Source organism: Doryrhamphus excisus, linkage group LG2, assembly GCF_037039965.1.
Source record: "Doryrhamphus excisus strain RoL-2023G ecotype Guam linkage group LG2, RoL_Dexc_Guam_v1.1, whole genome shotgun sequence".
Classification (NCBI taxonomy): domain Eukaryota; kingdom Metazoa; phylum Chordata; class Actinopteri; order Syngnathiformes; family Syngnathidae; genus Doryrhamphus; species Doryrhamphus excisus.
Genome location: NC_136358.1, coordinates 2,573,001 through 2,590,944, shown reverse-complemented (window position 1 = coordinate 2,590,944; position 17,944 = coordinate 2,573,001). Strand labels below are relative to the sequence as shown.

The 17,944-nt window shown below is 41.4% G+C and overlaps 1 protein-coding gene across 15 annotated transcripts in view; it reads right to left on the bottom strand.

Annotated features, from left to right (window-relative positions):
* The window catches only part of nrxn2b (neurexin 2b), a 371,144-nt gene that overhangs the window by 234,185 nt on the left and 119,015 nt on the right, over positions 1–17,944 (bottom strand). For 13 of the 15 annotated variants that reach the window (XM_078795285.1, XM_078795326.1, XM_078795309.1 and 10 more), the window contains exon 5: positions 6,817–6,846. The exons of the other annotated variants lie outside the window; for them this stretch is intronic. In XM_078795285.1, coding sequence (XP_078651411.1) covers positions 6,817–6,846 — 30 coding nt within the window. The remainder of the gene's footprint in view (positions 1–6,816; positions 6,847–17,944) is intronic. 15 annotated transcript variants of the gene reach the window in all.

Genomic DNA, 17,944 nt, shown 5'->3' with positions numbered 1-17,944 from the left:
GCACAGTGTCCAAAAGGAGAAAATGGTGCCCTTGCAGTCTCTCTTCTCATTTTCTTAAAAAATCCTGACAATTAATGAAGCAATACGAGATAAGTGTTGCAATTCCTGACTGAATGTGTTTCCCTATACATGGCAAGCGGTCATTGCTTTTGTATTTATTTTTTTGCCGCAAGTCATTATTCATCCAAACAGCCTCTTTCACCTCCATGCCTTATCTCATGTACACCTCCATCTCCTCATATGTCAGCTCTCCTCTCCTTCCTCCACACTTCTTGCCCCCCGGTGGCCTTAATTACATCTTGTAAAAAAACTGACCTGGATCCAATTTCTACCCTACACTACTACCCTCCAGATGACTGCCCCAATGGCCATATTTGATTAAGTTGTGTCTGTCCTTTAACATTCAGGAATGTTAAATGTGTGGTCAAAATGATTAGTATTTATATGTGCAAAAACAAACATAGCACTATGCATCACTTTAAAGTCAGTCAATAGGTTGCACTGGGATTTATAAGACAAAGGAAATACCGTCCATGTGGCCTTGCGACAACTATGTTGCCATATTGTAGTATTTTTAAATAATGTAAAATATGGTGCCACAATAGTAAATGGCACCTCCAGTGTGTATTAACAGGGAATGTGTGTTGTTCAAAATGCTGGAATTTAGACAATTTAAACATACTTGTTTCAGGAAGGGGCTGCATGGTGATTGAGTGGTTAGCGTGCAGACCTCACAGCTCGGAGACCCGAGTTCAATCCCACCCTCGGCCATCTCTGTGTGGAGTTTGCATGTTCTCCCCGTTCATGCGTGGGATTTCTCCGGGTACTGCGGTTTCCTCCCACATTCCAAAAACATGGAATATGATAATGATAATGAGGTTTGCCTATGTGGAAGTGAGCCCTGAAAGATATTCGGGATGGCTCTGAGTTTTGTTTTTTATTTTTTCTAACACCGACTCACTGTGACGTATTTCCTCATGTGGGCGTGCCCAGCTACAATCACAGAGGAGTCGGCATGCCTGCAGGGTGGGTGGAATAAATACAAAAAAAAAACACTTTGGAAAACCAAGGAAATAGAGCTGGAACAGGTGCAGATTCTGGAAGATCCAGAAAGTTTTATGTGCTGGTTATCTTGTGTAACTGCTCTATCGGAGTCCACAACTCAAACTATTTGTTCTGACTAGTTTTGTCATGGTATTGGTATTATTTCATGGTTATCCTGTTCTACACTGGCAGCCCCTCGGACATCTATTTTTTGTACTTTGTGTGGAAGTTCTGTCACACCTTTTTGTGGGCGATATTAAATTACTATTTTTGATTGACACCTGCTTAGTGGGGGAAAAGTAAACTACAGATTATTTGTTATGATGTTGATGTGTTACTACTTTTTCCTGTTGTATTCCTATTGGGTGAGATGTTTTTGAGCAAAGTGACGCGGGTGTTCGTCAGGCATCTGTCACTTTCTCTGAGTGAGGCTGCCAATAACGAAGCGTGACTTGCCTCGGAAACGCCGCACGTGCCTCCGATCGATCTTAAGAAAGAGAGCCCACCCAACACAGCGGCCATGGCTATGTCACACCTCAGACCGTGTCATTGGTTTCACCCTGGGGGAGCTGCTGCAGGTCTGGCCCGACAGCCTCTGCCAGTACTGTCAATCAGCATCAGCCTCATGACTGTAATTACGCCATTAAAACGATCCACTCATACATCAGCCACTGTAATATTGAACTCTTGTAATTGGTAATTAGGCCACATCTGTATTGTTTCTGTAGAAAATGTAGAAATTTCAATTTTATTATAAAAGAAACACCCACATTGTATGTCATTCATTTCTCATTTTGTCAGCATGAAAAGCTGTAATTATTCTCTATAAAATATATATTTTTTGGTAATATATTTGAGTTTCTGTAATGGATGAATTGGATGTGTAGGATTTTCTATGGGAACAATTGCTTCGGTTTTCATAAATTTAAATTTTTGGTATACTGATTAATATTTTCTGTAAGTCCAACCTGTCGATTTCAATTCCAGTAACTGCATACACCTCCTATGTTCCAATCTGTTTTTGTTGAAAAACACTGAACAATATCGGTGACACAATACACACTTTTAGTTTTCCCTGTGCATGAAGTAGTTCTCTCAAGCATAAATGAAAAGTTTAGAAAATTGCAGCGACATCAGTTCCCATAGTCTTTCATTTTTCACATTTTAAAAACAAACAGTTGACACTGCAGACCTGATTTGCACAGCGACCGAAAATGGCTTGTCGTCCAATGTCATGAACTCCATTATTTCCCTTGTAGTAGATTCGCTCCTATCACTGCTCATGAGTGCTAACGGCGGGCTACTTTCTGGCTTCTATGCTCCAGCTAGCTGCTGATTGCTATCTGTTGGCCTGGTAGAGGAAAAGTGGACAGTAGCCGACTTTCAGACCTCTGCGGAGGATGATGATAAGATCGGTGAATAAAATTGGTTTCATATGCAAGGCTCTCACATCCGCCAAAACTAAGGATATCAGCATGTCGAGTTTTCCTCCATTTTGAAACAAATTAAGACCAAAACCTGAGGTACCGCTGTGTTTGATGTACACTTCGATATGGTTGGCCTAGTGTTCACATTGGTAGTTTGTCATGGAACCAAAGATGACACAATAAATAAAATATGCATCAAGTAAGAACTTGCTTAAGAACTTGATTAGTATACAATATGGTGTGTATCTTTTTGTGTTATTAATACACTATGTGAATCCAACTATGTGTGTAAGTCTTTTGACTTTGTAGTTTTTTGCAAACTAACAGCTACACCAAAACTCTCTCTGCTTGTCTTATTGATCACGGCTGCAAAGCCAGAACTTTGATGAAGAAAGAAAAAAAACAGTATTGAATAAACAAATTAAAATTCATAGCAAAATATGAAGGTTGCAGCCATGTAAATGCCTGTGTCTTTGTCAACAATCAAGTCTCGAATTAAAGTAAAAGTGATGATAAATGTTCATTTATCCCTTTTACCCATCATTTATAGTATGTATTCAGATACATTTTGCATGACATTTAAAAAAGTGTTCACATTTTTTGGTGTCCGGAATATTAGGATTAGCATATTGCTTAAGGGAAAACTTGATTCGGTTAACATGCATTTTGGTTTGAGTCAGACTTTCTGGAACGGACGACTGACACTGATCTGACACTGCTTCTTTAAAATCAGCTGCGACCGAAGAGTCTATCAACTGCCCTCAGTGAGCTTGGTGCCAGATGGCTATCTTGACCTGGACCTAGTCTATTACATTGCAGGTTAGATACAGATCAGGCTCAATACTGCCTTCATTTTCCCTGCAATATCTTCAAGGAGATCTACATTAGACCTGCCAGGAGACAATCTTCCTAGGACATGCTTAATTTGATTTTTGGTACACGTCATGTTGGCCCCCGAATGAGGTGAGGGAACGTCATTTGTGTAAAAACCAAATGAAGTGTTAAGTAATTAGAAACCGGTGTTGCTAGCTTTTTAATATTATATGATATTAAGTTGTATAATTTGTTGTAATCTATTATCGGAGATTATTGGAGAGTCCCTTAACAGGCTTGTTAATGCTAAAGCAGCTTGAGAGCATCTGATGGTGGCAAACATACAGTAAACAACTCAGAGACTGCTGACTCTAATAAACTGTAACCTTCTAAAGACTATGCACCTAACTGGGCATATTTATTTGACTACCCACACACGCAAAATTTAATTATTTGTCTGTATCGGATAAAGCCCTAGTACTAAATCTCATTCTATCGTGTAGGTACGCCTAGGCATCATTGCTATAATTAAGTGGAAATTAGATATAATAGATTTAAACTCCCATCTTCCATGCTCACTTGGAGGATGAATAAAATGAGATCATTTAAAATTTGCAATTTACATAGTATTAGTGCCTTTTAAACAATATGTATACAATATATGCTAATTATAATCATTACAGTGATTCATATACAAAAGTAAATGGGATAGGTGTGTGTTTTTTGGGGGGTAGTAAAAAACATCATTTTACGTAATCTGCTGCTTGCCAAGTGTGCAGCCCAGCGTGTGGCGTTGGAAGTGATCTCCCAGACAGCGAGATAGAGATCAGCGGTAACTGAGGCCTGGGGTTCGTCCTTGCACCGGCACTGAAGGACAGCCGTGGCTTAAAGGAGACTCCACATTGATTTTTTCAGGACCGGGTGTGTGACGACAGACATACCTGCCTGTGATCATTAACGGCCTTTGTTAATATGCAGCTATACCTTGGATCGCATACATGTGTACACTCAGTGGGAATACAAATCACAGAATCCATTAGTAAGAAAAAAAACAGGTAATTCGCTAACATGTCAAACGTTCTAAATAGGTTTATTGATTTTTCCCTTTTTGGTCTATCCACATGGGACCAAACCATAATAATCCTGGAAACAAGGTGATCAATATAAATGGCTGGCTGAGCAATGTTTGATGAATAATCGGTTAGTTCCCTTTATCACTATTATTTGTATTTGCATGCAACCATATAGTATATGTGATACTATGTGTGTGTGTGTGTGTGTGTGTGTGTGTGTAGCAAAGGTCTAAAAGGCAGAAACTGACCCCCTTTGCTCTGCCAGACTGACAGCTAGAAAACGAGCCAAAGCTAAAGCTAGACGGTGCAAAGACCCAGGCAGCAGCCTGCTGTTGGCGTTTATGAGCAGTGAAAAGAGCAAAGCTCCAACCATTTTTGGTCGCTGTGCACTGGTCTGCAGTGGAACCTGTTATTACTCGACAAATAAATAAAACAATAATGAAAGACTAAAGGAACTGATATTATTCAGTAGTTTGGGCAAACATTTTCATTTCTATTTGCTAGAACTACCTCATGTGCAGTCAGTGAACCCTATACTTTACAATGTTTGGTTTATGCAAAGTAGGGTTGGGGGATATGGACCTTAGTTATATTACGATAATTTGGGGATGTATCATGATATGACATGTTACGACAATATAAAATGATGTAAAATTTTCAGTCAGTGAAGTACAAACCTTAGGCTATATAATGAAATGCACTTGTCTCAAATTTTAAAGCACATGTATTTATTGGGGCTGCATGGTAGACGAGTGGTTAGCACGCAGGCCTCACAGCTAGAAGACCCAGGTTCAATTCCACACTCGGCCATCTCTGTGTGGAGTTTGTATGTTCTCCCTGTGCATGTGTGGGTTTTCTCCGGGTACTCCGGTTTCCTCCCACATTCCAAAAACAATTGTCCATAGGTATGAATGTGAGTGTGAATGGTTGTTTGTATATATGTGCCCTATATGTGCCCTGTGATTGGCTGGCCACCAGTCCAGGGTGTACCCCGCCTCTCGGCCGAAGACAGCTGGGATAGGCTCCAGCACCCCCCACGACCCTTGTGAGGATAAGCAGGTGAATGAATTATTGATTATTGATTGGGCCAAGATTGCTGAATTGAGAGTCTTCAAAAATACCTGGAAACTCCGGCCATTGAATCAAAAAAATACTGTACATTCATTAAACGTGCTGCTCATGATGATATCCATTTGGGTGTTTTCTGAACGTAACCCCTGCGACAGACTGAGATGGCGGACAGAGCTGTCTTGAACCGGCTCAGCTCTGCCTCTGAACTCGCCCAGCAGTGGAGAAGGAGCAGGAACACTGGTTCAGCTTGGTCAAGGACTCAACTACATAATATACCCAGCAGGTCATTGTAACCCCCTGACTTTGTCTTCTTTGGGGAACATCTGTGTGAATGACAAAAGAAACTCAAAGGTTTGTCTTTGCTTACGCCCACATGAATGGTGCACCACCATAATAGAAGAAGAAGCTTTTTTTGTTATTCTTTACCAGCAAAGGTCAGAACATTCACTGGCTGCTGCACTTGTTCACTTCTTTTCGATTTTATGAACTTTGCTTCGACACTTTTTTTTTTTTTTTGTGTGGACAATTCTGACTGAGCAGCCAGCGGCAGAGAAAGGTCAACAAATGAGGAGAACATAGCTGTGAGAGGAAGACAGTCCTTACTTGGAGGCCAACAGCATAGAAAGGTCAGCCAAGGGAGAGAAGGAATACAGTAACTGTGAGGCGCTGTCGCCAATGGAATGCACCTTTCCTGATGTACATTACGGAATACAAAAACCATGTTGGAGAAAATTATTTGAACACCTTTTTGGAGGGGAAATAGCAAGCTGTGGTGCAAGATGAATTTGTGCTGTGAATGAAAACATAGCTCACAGAAACATTACAACATCAGCAAAGAAAATTCTAGCAGCTATAATGTAAGCAGTAGCCCTTTAAAATAGTCAGATTGCCAAACAATAGGAATGTCAGCAGAGTGGTGACAAAAAACTCTGCACATTCGACAAAAACCATTTTGCATTGAAGTGTCGGTGAATGACAGTGTGGATAGCGTTGACCAGTAAAGACATCGCCAATGAAATCATCGTTTTGTTGTTGTTGTCTTAGAGGGATAGCAGAAGAGTGTTACCTTCAGCCCCAGGGTGAAGTCATCGGGGTCAAAGGTGGTCAGAGGTGAAATCCAGGACGTGAGCCATAGGACAGGACAAAGGGTAGGACACACATTGGTGGTCACAGCGAAGAAACACAAAGACATGGCATGAGGGAGGGGTTGGAGAAAATCAAAATGAAGTGTAGGGAGAAGTTGGGTAGGATGGTTGAAAAGCGGGTTTGGATTTGAATGGTACAGAGGAAAGGTAAGGAAAGAAAAAATTGTTTCAAAGGGCTTCTGGGGCCAGTTCCTTGGAAGAGAAGGGAAAAGAGAACCCAAAAGAAAAGGAATGAACCCATACCTTGGTCGTTTAACGTCAGGTGCGCCAGACCTTGAAAGGGAACAAATAGACAAAAAGAACAGAAAGAGGAAGAAAAAGAAGGTCATAAAAGGCACGGGAAGAACAAAAGCATTGTCACAACGTTGGACTGCAGTTTGTGACAGACATCCTGGGGCAGACGTGGATGTCAGAGTTCAAATCAAAAAGAAAAAAGAAGAGAGAAAGAAAGGCAGAGAGAGATTGAGAGAAACAGATAGAGAGAGAATATCAACGGAAAACAAGCAAACATTTTTTGAGTGAAGTGTGTGAAGGGTTTAGAAAAAAAAGAAGCATTTTTATTTGGCGCAACACCCGAAGGCTATTGCTCCCACAAATGCTTTTTTTTTTCCTCTGGAGTACTTATGGAACACAGAGAAAACTGTTTGGCAAGAAAGGCTTGAGCTAGATTCTCCCTCACAATACTGGAATCGGAGAAAAAAAAACCCTCAAGGTCTCACACAAAGAAGGTCAGATGTGCTATCTGTGGAAGTCAAAGATTATTCCAACACTGATATTAGCCACAGCCTAAAATACTCACTTGGCTTACTGTAGGCTGCACGTCTCACTAGAACTGCAAGCGAGAAGATAACTGAGGTTTCTGTGAACCTCAACAAACCCAACAATGCTTGAGGGGATTACAAAATACAGTAACAGTCGGAAAACAACTCCAGTTTATCATGAGACAAAGGAGGACTACAGAACCTCTAAGACAATAAGACCACAATGAAGAAGCCAAAAGATGAAGGACCCCTCTACCACCGGTCATTGTTCACGTTATCTGAAGTAAAGCTCGGCTACGGGAATTAATTTTGCAGACAATTGTCCAATAGCAACGACTCAATATTTGCTAGAACACACGACCATCAGGGAAAAATACCATGGTGGAGGGAAATAATAGCCAAGTCCTTGAGGCTGGAGGAGTCTGTCTGGAGGATTCATTTCTTGAAAGCAAACATTAAAAGTTATCCGAGCAAAAGCAGTTCCCAAATACAAATCAATTGGATTTGACTGCAGGCAGGACATACTTTCAAGAGGCGCTCAGTCTGGAAGCACCAAAAAGTCAACACCTCTCAAGTGAACCTGTCTTAACTTGATTGCAAGGAGCAACAATTCAATCAAAGTTCTTGCTGGAGTGTTGGAGCTTTCCCCCTGAGAATCCACAATAACCAGGAAGGAGATCCAGGATGCTAAAGCCAAAGACTCTATTGCTATTTTAGTCTAAAGGGTGCTTGACAGCTGAGTAATGGTAAGCAATATCAATGCACAAAACCCACTATGTATATCAGAATTCAGAGTAGAAGGGCTCCAATGACTAAATCACTTTTCTTAAAGAATACGACCATTTCAGGTCCGGGAAAATATTTTGACAGGGTATTGTATTTATCTGTCCGCTTTTCTGTTGGCCCTTTACAAGAAATCCAGTCATTCTCTCTTCATCCACACTGCTTCTCTTCCCTTGCTCGAAATACATTAAGCAGATAGGGCAAAGGCACTGTCGTCCAATGCCAGAACCGCTCAAACTGCCCAATCCAGGAAGGAAAACACCAACAGAGGGGGTGCAATCTGACAGCCAAGGGAGCTGAATACAGATGTGCAGCGGAAAATAATGTAGTCATCAAGCCAAATGTGTTTTCTTTAATCCTTTTTTATGATTCCAGGCATAAATGTACAAACCACGTGACCTCAGTGTATGTCCATGACAATAAAGGATCATTAAGGTCCGTGTGTCCATAACAATTGGGAGTACAGCAATCACAGAGTTGTCCATTTTTATCAATATAAAATGTTGCCATTAGTAGGGGTGTCTCTCTGTAGAGAGATGCTGTGTTACCTGCAAGTGGAGGGACCAGTGGAAGGAAGAAATAAACTGCTCAAAGAAAAAATTATCTTGTATTATCTTGTATTAAATATATATATTCTTGTTGAGGAAGACAGTCGAAACAAACCCATAGCAGTTACACAAACTTTATTAAAACATTATCAGTTGCAAGAAGATATCCTAGGTTATTCAGAATTAAATAATATTAAGTAATGGTTAATCATGGTTGATAATGGCATATACTAGTTAAAAATATTGAAAGACAAAAGTATATATGACATTCTGACCACTAGGTGTCAGCAATGTTCCATTGTTGAGACATAACATTACCTTACTGTTGACTGAATGGAGTCATCTGACATGATAGAATGAAAATCAGTTCTTCCATTCAGTGTGGAAGGTAGCTATAGGGGTGTTATTTTATGTCTACAGGGCTCTAATGGTTAATATTGTATTTAGAAAATCATAAACATGTTTTCCTTGACTTTCAATTTATTAATATTAAATCCCAGTACATGGTAATTCACTTATCGCAGTCGGGTGTGGAACCAATTCACCACGATAAACAAGTGCCAACTGTATTCTACTTTTTCACAGTAATAAGTAAAAATGCCATTATGTATAGTGTAAGGTCAAAAAAGAAATGTATACAGTCTTGAAGCATGCTCTTCAATGACCTTGGCAAGCATTACTGCATCCCAATGTCCCCCAGATGTAAAGGCATAATGATGAGCCACACAAACACACCACACACACACAAACAGATGTTACAACAACAACGCATCCTCGCAACAAAGCCATCTCTTCTATACCTCATGCTCCACCTGTCCTTCTGCTGACTCCATCCTCCATCGTCTATCAGGTGGACACATTGACAACGTCTGGGGTGTGTTTAGTCCTCAAGCCCCCGTGGTGATGGGCTGGCATGTTAAATAGCATCGTCCTCTAAGGGCTCTTTGCAGCATATGGCCACCACACTTTACATACTTGCGCTAAGTCTTCCTCTTTATGCCCAAATGGTGCGATGACACCCCAGCGGGGTAACATTCATTATGTATACCACCATTCAAAGCACGGCCAAAAGGCAAACAATATCAGGAGTAAGTTTGTATAAGTCATATAGAATAAAAACAAGGAGGGTAAAAAGAAAGGCTGTTGTTATAACAGTGAACACCGTCCACAAATCACCGGCTTTTATTCGGCCGAGCACAGTTAAAGTTTCACTGTGTAATCATTGCAGTATGTCTCACGTAACCCAAAGGTGCTGGCATGGCCGGCATGCCGTTTGTAAGACATCTGTTGAAACGTGGCTCTGATTGAAAGTGAATACAAATTCCTCTCCCGGCAGACTCATTTATATTGCATTTGGTGTCTTTTCACAGCTTAAGTAATATGGAGACTGGTTGGATTTAAAGTGCTGTAATAATTCAAAAGGACGAGATAGTGAGAGGTGAAATATTGAGAGTTATGGAATCGTGTTAAAGGCCTCTGTGGCTGTCAGTCTTTTCAATTATTAACAGTGAGTATGCTCAATTTCAAAAGTTACATTCTTTCATTCACAAGTCTACACATTTGCCAATCACTGACACACACAGAGTTTAATGTTTGAACAATTACCACTAATGAAATCCAATGCAATTATTTAGCTACTTGGGAGGATAACAATATTAGATCACATAAAAAGTATATTGTTTAATGAACACCAAAACATAGCATGATTGTTTTTGTAAAAGCTCTTCTATTAAATGTACATTACATTTAGTGTATTGTTCAGGATGATGGTTTGAAAACATATGCACTCTGTGTATTTATGTGTGGCTCTAAAATGTGTGGTGTAAACATACATTGTATTCCGTGTGTGTGTGTTTTCCCTGAAATTCCAAGGGGAACCGTTGACCCCCCTGGCAAGACACTTAAGCTTGAGCGAGTGAGTCATTAAATCTTTATGGTCACTTTCCACTTTACGCAGCAGCAACAGCCATCATCTGTCAGGAGTGATGCACTAAGTTGTTTGGAGACACTCTCGGCATATGTGCTGCTGTATTTAAAGCTTCCATTAGATAGCGCTTTGCTGTGTAATTAAGATGGTATACCCAAACAGAAGCATGCATGCTCGCATTAAAAGAATATATAAATATTTCCTTTTTTAACATCAAAATGAGAGGTCTGTCATTTGGTGGTATGAGAAGAATAGAACATGTTATTTTTTTAACTGGTTTGAACGAAAGTGTGATTGTTTTTGTGGAGTGCCCTGACAAGAGAGAAACATCTCATCCGCTCCCACACATCCCCTAATTAACTGTGCAATGCTGAGTGATCTCACTGACGTGCACATTTTGTTCATTAAAACACAGCTAATATGTCATGAGATCCGTCTGGAAAAATAAACCTCATCTCCCAGAGACCGGTGAAGGGGTAGGGATCGGAGCAGCTGCCGCTCCCGTTGTAATGAAGCAGTTCATAAATAAATAGGACCTCCATATGTCGAGGCAGAGAGCTTGGACTAATTCCTCGTTTTAGCTGCTGGAAGCTAACACACTGTGGGGATATTGATGATATCTTCACTTAGGATAATTTACACCAGGCAGACGGAGGATGCTCGGCGGAACTAGCAGGCTAGCACATCCAAATTAAAGGAAGGACCACTCCCACTTTCATGACATGATTGCATGTCTCCAGCATCTGTGTGTCCTTTCCAGTAAATGTTGTCAGTCTGTGGCCTGGAGGAGCCAGAGTTCATCTTGCAAAAACCAATAAATTCTGTGTCTGACCTCTATTTTCCTTTCATTTATGAGGTCACAACTAATCATCGCTCCCAAGCGAGATCCAGTGTCCTCTCCGATACGACCCACCTGCACTCCCCCCTCCTGTCGCGTTTCCCCTTCCTAATTTCCCATTGCCAGCGCCACAGATGCATCTCACATCCGCCCTTTCCATGCAGGCAATTTCATGGACTGAATGCCTCTGATTGCCACTTCTGGACTCAAGCTCATTAGTGGAGCCTGAGAGTGGCGAGTGGGCAACGAAATGCATCCTTCCAAAGTCCATTTTTGTTTTTCGCCCTTATTTGTTCTGCTCCTTTGTGATGTCGGAAGCTGTAATTGTGGCGTCAGATGTGATGGAGAGGCTGACAGGCTCATTAACAGGGAGGAAGTTCTGGAGCGTAAATGTGAAATAGAAAAGCAATCAACTCTTGATATGTGCAATAAGAGGGCCCAGGAGGCATTGGTCAATGTTGTGTGTTAACAGGATTAAACACTACTTTTCACAAAATACGACAGTGGAACCTTGGTTAAGCGCAATTTGTAATTGTAATTTTCGACATTAACCAGGGGCGGATGCTAACTGAGGTTCCACTGTACAGAGGGTTGAGACAAAGAAGAAAAGACAATTATTTTGGAGGGACACATTTGTACCAGAAAGTGTTATTTATTTTTTTGACTGCCACCCGCAGGACTGTCGTGGAACTGTACCACTTTGTATAATTTGTTGTATTTGTTTTTCTCATTCACTCTAATGCTAAACGTTTTTTTTAAGTAAGTGATGAGATTCTTTCCGAATATTTTCGTTCTCGTGCACCTCTGCAGCAAAAAGCACTGGCTTGCCGTCGAGACAAAATCCTCTCAGCCGTGGAAAGCTGCAGTCAGAGAGACACATTAGTGCAAAACAACACCTTGCCTTGAGCCCTTGTTGATGCTTAATGTTTCATTTTGACAATTTTCTCCTCACTTCAGCCGGCGTTGAGCCGCTTGCGTCTCGTTCCCCTCTGCTAGCACCACGGTGGTGACTAAAATCCCATTGAATTTCCTGGAAATCCAGCTGGCTGTGAGGTTTTTCAGCTGGGTGACTTCCTCTTTGTTTATTTATTTCTTTGATGTCAGGGGGTGGCACTACGACAACAATCCCGTAATGGAAAACTAATGTCTTCCAGCTGGGAAAATGCACTTACTTCATTGAGCTCACTGGGTCGGGTGAACACCAGGAGAACCTGATGTCTGTTGGGCTGTTGGAGGTTCGCTCACACAAGATAATTATGGCAACCAAAATAGTGTAAATGTGACAAAAAGCATTAGCATATTTTGCCTATATTAGAAGCGGGAAAAGAACAGCTTGATTCAATTAGTCAGAATTACCCGAGAGAAGTTTTGTTGGGGTTATTTCAATTCACCAGGGCTGCCGATGTCTGACTAATACCCGGTGAAATAATTAAGTGCACTTGCTGAGTTATACTGTGACATCCTGAATGGCACATTTCTATTTTGCTTTGGCTCCTCCCACATTGAATGTCAGGTATCAGCTACCGGGCACCAAAGTCCCCTGCTATTGTCCGCTATTTGTTGAGTTTGCGTAATTAGTTCAGGGACATGAGAGCAAAGAGGAATAAAGAAAATATTCAAACAAACAGGGCCCCTGAGTTGTAGTCAGCAGCCGGCTAAAGACGACAGGGAGCTGATCACGAGAAAATTAAACGGCACTGAACCTTGTAAACAAATATTCTGACAACGCTCGACACAATGGCGGCAACGTCTGGTGCCACTGTTGTGTGAAATAGGCCAGCGCTGTGCAGAATGGCTTTTCACGTATGATGGGAGTGCAGAAAAATAGGCACAGGGAAAGAAAAGAGAATCAACATAGCAAGAATATGGATTGGGTAAGGGTTTAAAGCCACATATGGTCTGCCAAAGCTTCTCATTTAGCCCACCAAATATTCAAACCAGAGGTGCTTGATCATGCAGTATTTCCACCATTCTGCAGGGGGGCAAGAACAGTGTGTGATCCAAGATGGCTGACTACACAGGCAATGCTGGGAGTGGTCTGTCTACATCTCTATTAATACATTCAATGTCCGACACGCTAAAATGCAGACCTACCAACAAGTACAAATTTATAGTACTCAACATGCACTTTGACCCTTGAATATGATTGTGTGCTCTACATTTTGTTGCACTTCTTCTTTCTCTTTGGGCTTTTCCCTTCAGGGGTCGCCGCAGCACATCAATCTCCTCCATCCAACCCTGTCTTCTGCATCTGTCTCTCTCACACCAACTTCCCTCATGTTCTCCTTCACTACATCCATAAACCTCTTCTTTGGTCTTTCTCTACGCCTCCTACTACCTGGCAGCTCTAAACGCAGCATCCTTACCAATATATGTATTCACTATCTCTCTTCTGGAGATCTCAGTCTGGCCTCTCTGACTTTATCTCCAAGGCCTCTAACATGTAATGTCCCTCTGATGTACTCATCCCTGATCCTATCCATCCTGGTCACTCCCAAATGGAACCTCAGCATCCTCATCTCTGCTACCTCCAGTTCTGTACAGTACAGATAAATGAAAAAATATTATCAGGTTCTCCAGTATTTTACAAACAACATATATACTGGTTATAAATAATGCAGATCATCAAACAACTGTTGAGCAGCTAAGAAATACAATACTCCAGAGTGTAATATACAGAGAGGGAGTAACCAAAAAGAAAGGTAGTTGGTGCCTCGCTTCATTACATTGCTGTCTTATTGCCATCTACCAAATGATGCTTATAAGAATATACTGTTTCAAAAAGGGGTCTTAAAAAAGAGGGGTCATATATTCACAGTGGTCAATAAGGATATGCTCATGCTGCAATATTATAATTCATACAGAGTAGGATTTGTGAACTATGATTATAAAGCAAAATCCCTGCAAATGGTAAAGTCCTACAAATGCAGAGTCAAATGTTTGTTGTGTGTACTTTTGGTATTGTCTAATATGAAAGGGTCCTCAAAGCTCAACTACACCGCTCCCATCTGTCACAGCTTCATCATGTCTCATCAAGCGTGTTGTTTTCATCCCCATGACAGCTCTTTAAGGAAATCACTCCATCTGCTGTCTATGCTTTTTATGAGTTTTTCTTCAATCCTTCCTTCAAGATTATTAACCTCTTCATCTCCCACCCCCCTCCCTCCTCTACCACCTCCTATCTGGCAGTAGATCAGAGGAGCTGGATGTCACCTATGTCACCAGCTTTTTGGCACCTGACACCCACATGGCCTCCATTCCTCAGAGTGTGACTGCAGCTGGATGCCACACACAGCTGGATCAGTTTAGCCCTGGTGGCTTCCCCTGACAGAATGCTGGATTAGTGACACACAAGAGAGAGAAAGACACCCCAAAATATTACTCCCACACTGTGTGCAGAGGCAGGAGGTCATTACTTGGTCACAGTTTGCAAGTTGAGGAGGGGCAGAGACACTTCTCTGCAGGACATTGCTTCCACGCTGATAATCCCATCACACTTTATTCACATAAGAGAGAAAATGGCTCGGCTACGCTCTAAAGTTGCATATAGTTCATGACAACTTCCCACAGTGAGTGAAGCACTGGCTCCAAAGCTTTGAATAGTGACGGAACAACACAAAAAAATAATAATAAAGAATAAAGGCTATGTGAGGATTAATACTTTAATCCATGATGCTGGATGAATGCTAATGTAGCGGCCTGTGGCCCTCCTCTGCTCTTCTTCACGTATTAGAAGCTATTATGCAGCAATATAAAGAGATGAATTCTTGTCACAGCACAAGAGTGATAACTTGAGCTCATCTAAAGTAGTCATAAATCCTCCGCTGAGCGTCTAGATGTGGCTGACCATGGCCGTGAACTGTGTGTGCTGTGAGTAAATGCCCCGTGCATCAAAATCAATACGATTCTACATCTGATACAGAGCAACACCAATTCACAGCATAGAAATCTGAACTTTAACCTTCACTACCATCCTATAAAATGTAGGCCTCTTGTTCTGGCACAAAGCTATGGGACTGTAATGTATAATTAGGCGTTAATGTGCTGAAAAGGGAGTCGCGGATTACAGTCAATCAATTCCCACAGACGCTCCTGTAATTAAAACTAATTGTCGGCTAAAGGTCGTAGCTGAAAGCGGGACAAAGATTAATAACAGCCCTAGCTCAGAAACAGAGATCCAAATCAATACTCACTTCTCCATATTTCATTAGTATAACATAAGGGCCTGATTGTAGCTTTGACTTAATGAGCTGGCAGGTATACCTTGTACAAAACATGCCAAAGCTGTGTTTATTATTGTCATGTTGCTTCAGTTACTAAAAACCCGGCTGAGTATGCTTTACAAGTACAGTGGAACTTCGGTTAGAATGTTTTTCCGTCCACGCCAAAATGGCAACCAGAACCGGAAGTCGGCTATGTCGCCTGTCTATGATGCCAGAGCGGGTGACTCTCAAAAATGTTTACACAAAACAGGTTTCAATAGTTTTACAATTATAGTTTTACATTTATACAGTTGAACATTCAAGGTTACTTTTACCTTCAGTGAAGACGTGACTGTTCCCAAAGACACAATGTGACAGAGAGATCAAAAATGCATATAAATGATGAATGAAAGGGATAAATGAACATTTAAGGTTACTTATACCTTCATGACAGACGTTTTCCTGACATGAGCTTTCCCAAAGACACATTGTACTCTTCAGTATCACCTTCTTGTTTTGTCATGGGTCAGTGCTTGAATTCAATAGTGTTTTTCACCTTCTTTATCAAAATGAAACATTTTGGAATTGAAGCATGAACTCATGGCAAAACAAGAAGGTGATATTAAAGAGTACATTGTGTACATTGTCCGTCACAAAGGTTACTTTTACCTTCATGACAGTCGTGTTCTTGACATGAACTTTCCCAAAGACACAGTGTACTCTTCAATATCACATTCTTGTTTTGTCATGAGTTATTGCTTGAATTCAAGTGTTTTTCACCGTCTTTATCAAAGTTAAACACATTTTAATTTCAGCAGTAACTCATGGTAAAACAAGAAGGTGATATTGAAGAGTGTCTTTTGGAAAGTTCATGTCAGGAACACGTCTGTCATGAAGGTAAAAGTAACCTTAAAAGTTCATTCTTCCCATTTGTGATTGTTTTCTGCATCTAAAACTATAAAAAAAACACATTTAGTGTTAACATTTTTCGAATTCTGGATTTGATTCATTGGATTTCCATGACAGAATTTTGGGTTTTATTTTGGGTTCGGACCAGAGTACCAAACCGCAAGTCTGAACGCAGCCTTTTATGTATTAATTTCCATCGTATTAATTGTTTACCTTCAAAGCTGTGATGCCTGGGGAGGAGGCACAAGGGTCTCATCTTCACTCGATGGAGAATATCAATACTGGGGCTATTCTGCTATCCTGAACAGGCGCCATCTGCCGCCACCGCCACCATTCTCCAGGCGTAATGCCAGGCAAAAAGGGGGTAACAAAGTCTGAATGTGTGTGCACGTACCACCCGGGGTGACCGGTGAGGGTCATGCATATTTATGAGCATCTGTGGTTGACAGAGAGCATTCTTGTTGAAATACTTTTTTGCACGACACTGGAGTGCAGTGCAACACGTGTGTGTGTGTGTTTATGCTTGTCTGTGTTCTCCATGATAATGACACCAACGGGGCTCATATTAGAGAGAAAAAACTAATAAAGAACCAAGCTGATGTTGCAAAGTGTGTTTTCACATAGTGATGCAACAGGCAAACATGTAATATCACTAAACTCAAAGCAGATTTGTACATAAAACGTGCAGGTTTCTGCAGGCTCCTTCATTTAAAATGTTTTTTTTACAATTACACCATAAGTGCTTTTTGCCCAGCTCAGTCCCCACACCACCAGCACGCACGGGTACGTGGGGTGCGGGCGCGCAGGTGGGCGGTAGCCTGCCCTCGTCTTATCTCGCTCCGACAGGCCACTCTTCCGACGCACACTCCAAAGAGCCCCTCGTTGTCATTCATGGCTTCACACGTCTTTAGAAAATGTCACCGCCAGGGGAAGGAAGGGGAAAGGGAACGTGGAGGGGAGGCTAGGCGAAGCGCAAAACACACAAACTACGGTGTGGTTGGGGTTTGAGGTTCCCCCACACACACCCGTCTGTTACCTTGGCAGGATTTTGTTATCTCTTCACTGTGTTGTCCCGCCTGTGGCACTGGCACTGGACACACCGGCGACTACTGTAGGGGGAAAAACGGTCCAATTGCTGTGTTAAGTGTGGGGCAAAATGTCACTAAGCAATCAATATGAAATATGTCGGTACGATACACAAGTGCTGAATTTACCACTTTTAGCATATCAATATGTGGAGTAAAATTAGTACCAGTGCACTCCTCCCTAAACGCAGAACATGTGCTGTGCGTTGGACATATGATGTTCCTTATTGCAACTTTGTTAAGCATGATGAAATCAAATAAACATTATCATTACAGCCAAGCTTTTTTCTGTCTCTCTGGGGATTGTGGTGATATTGG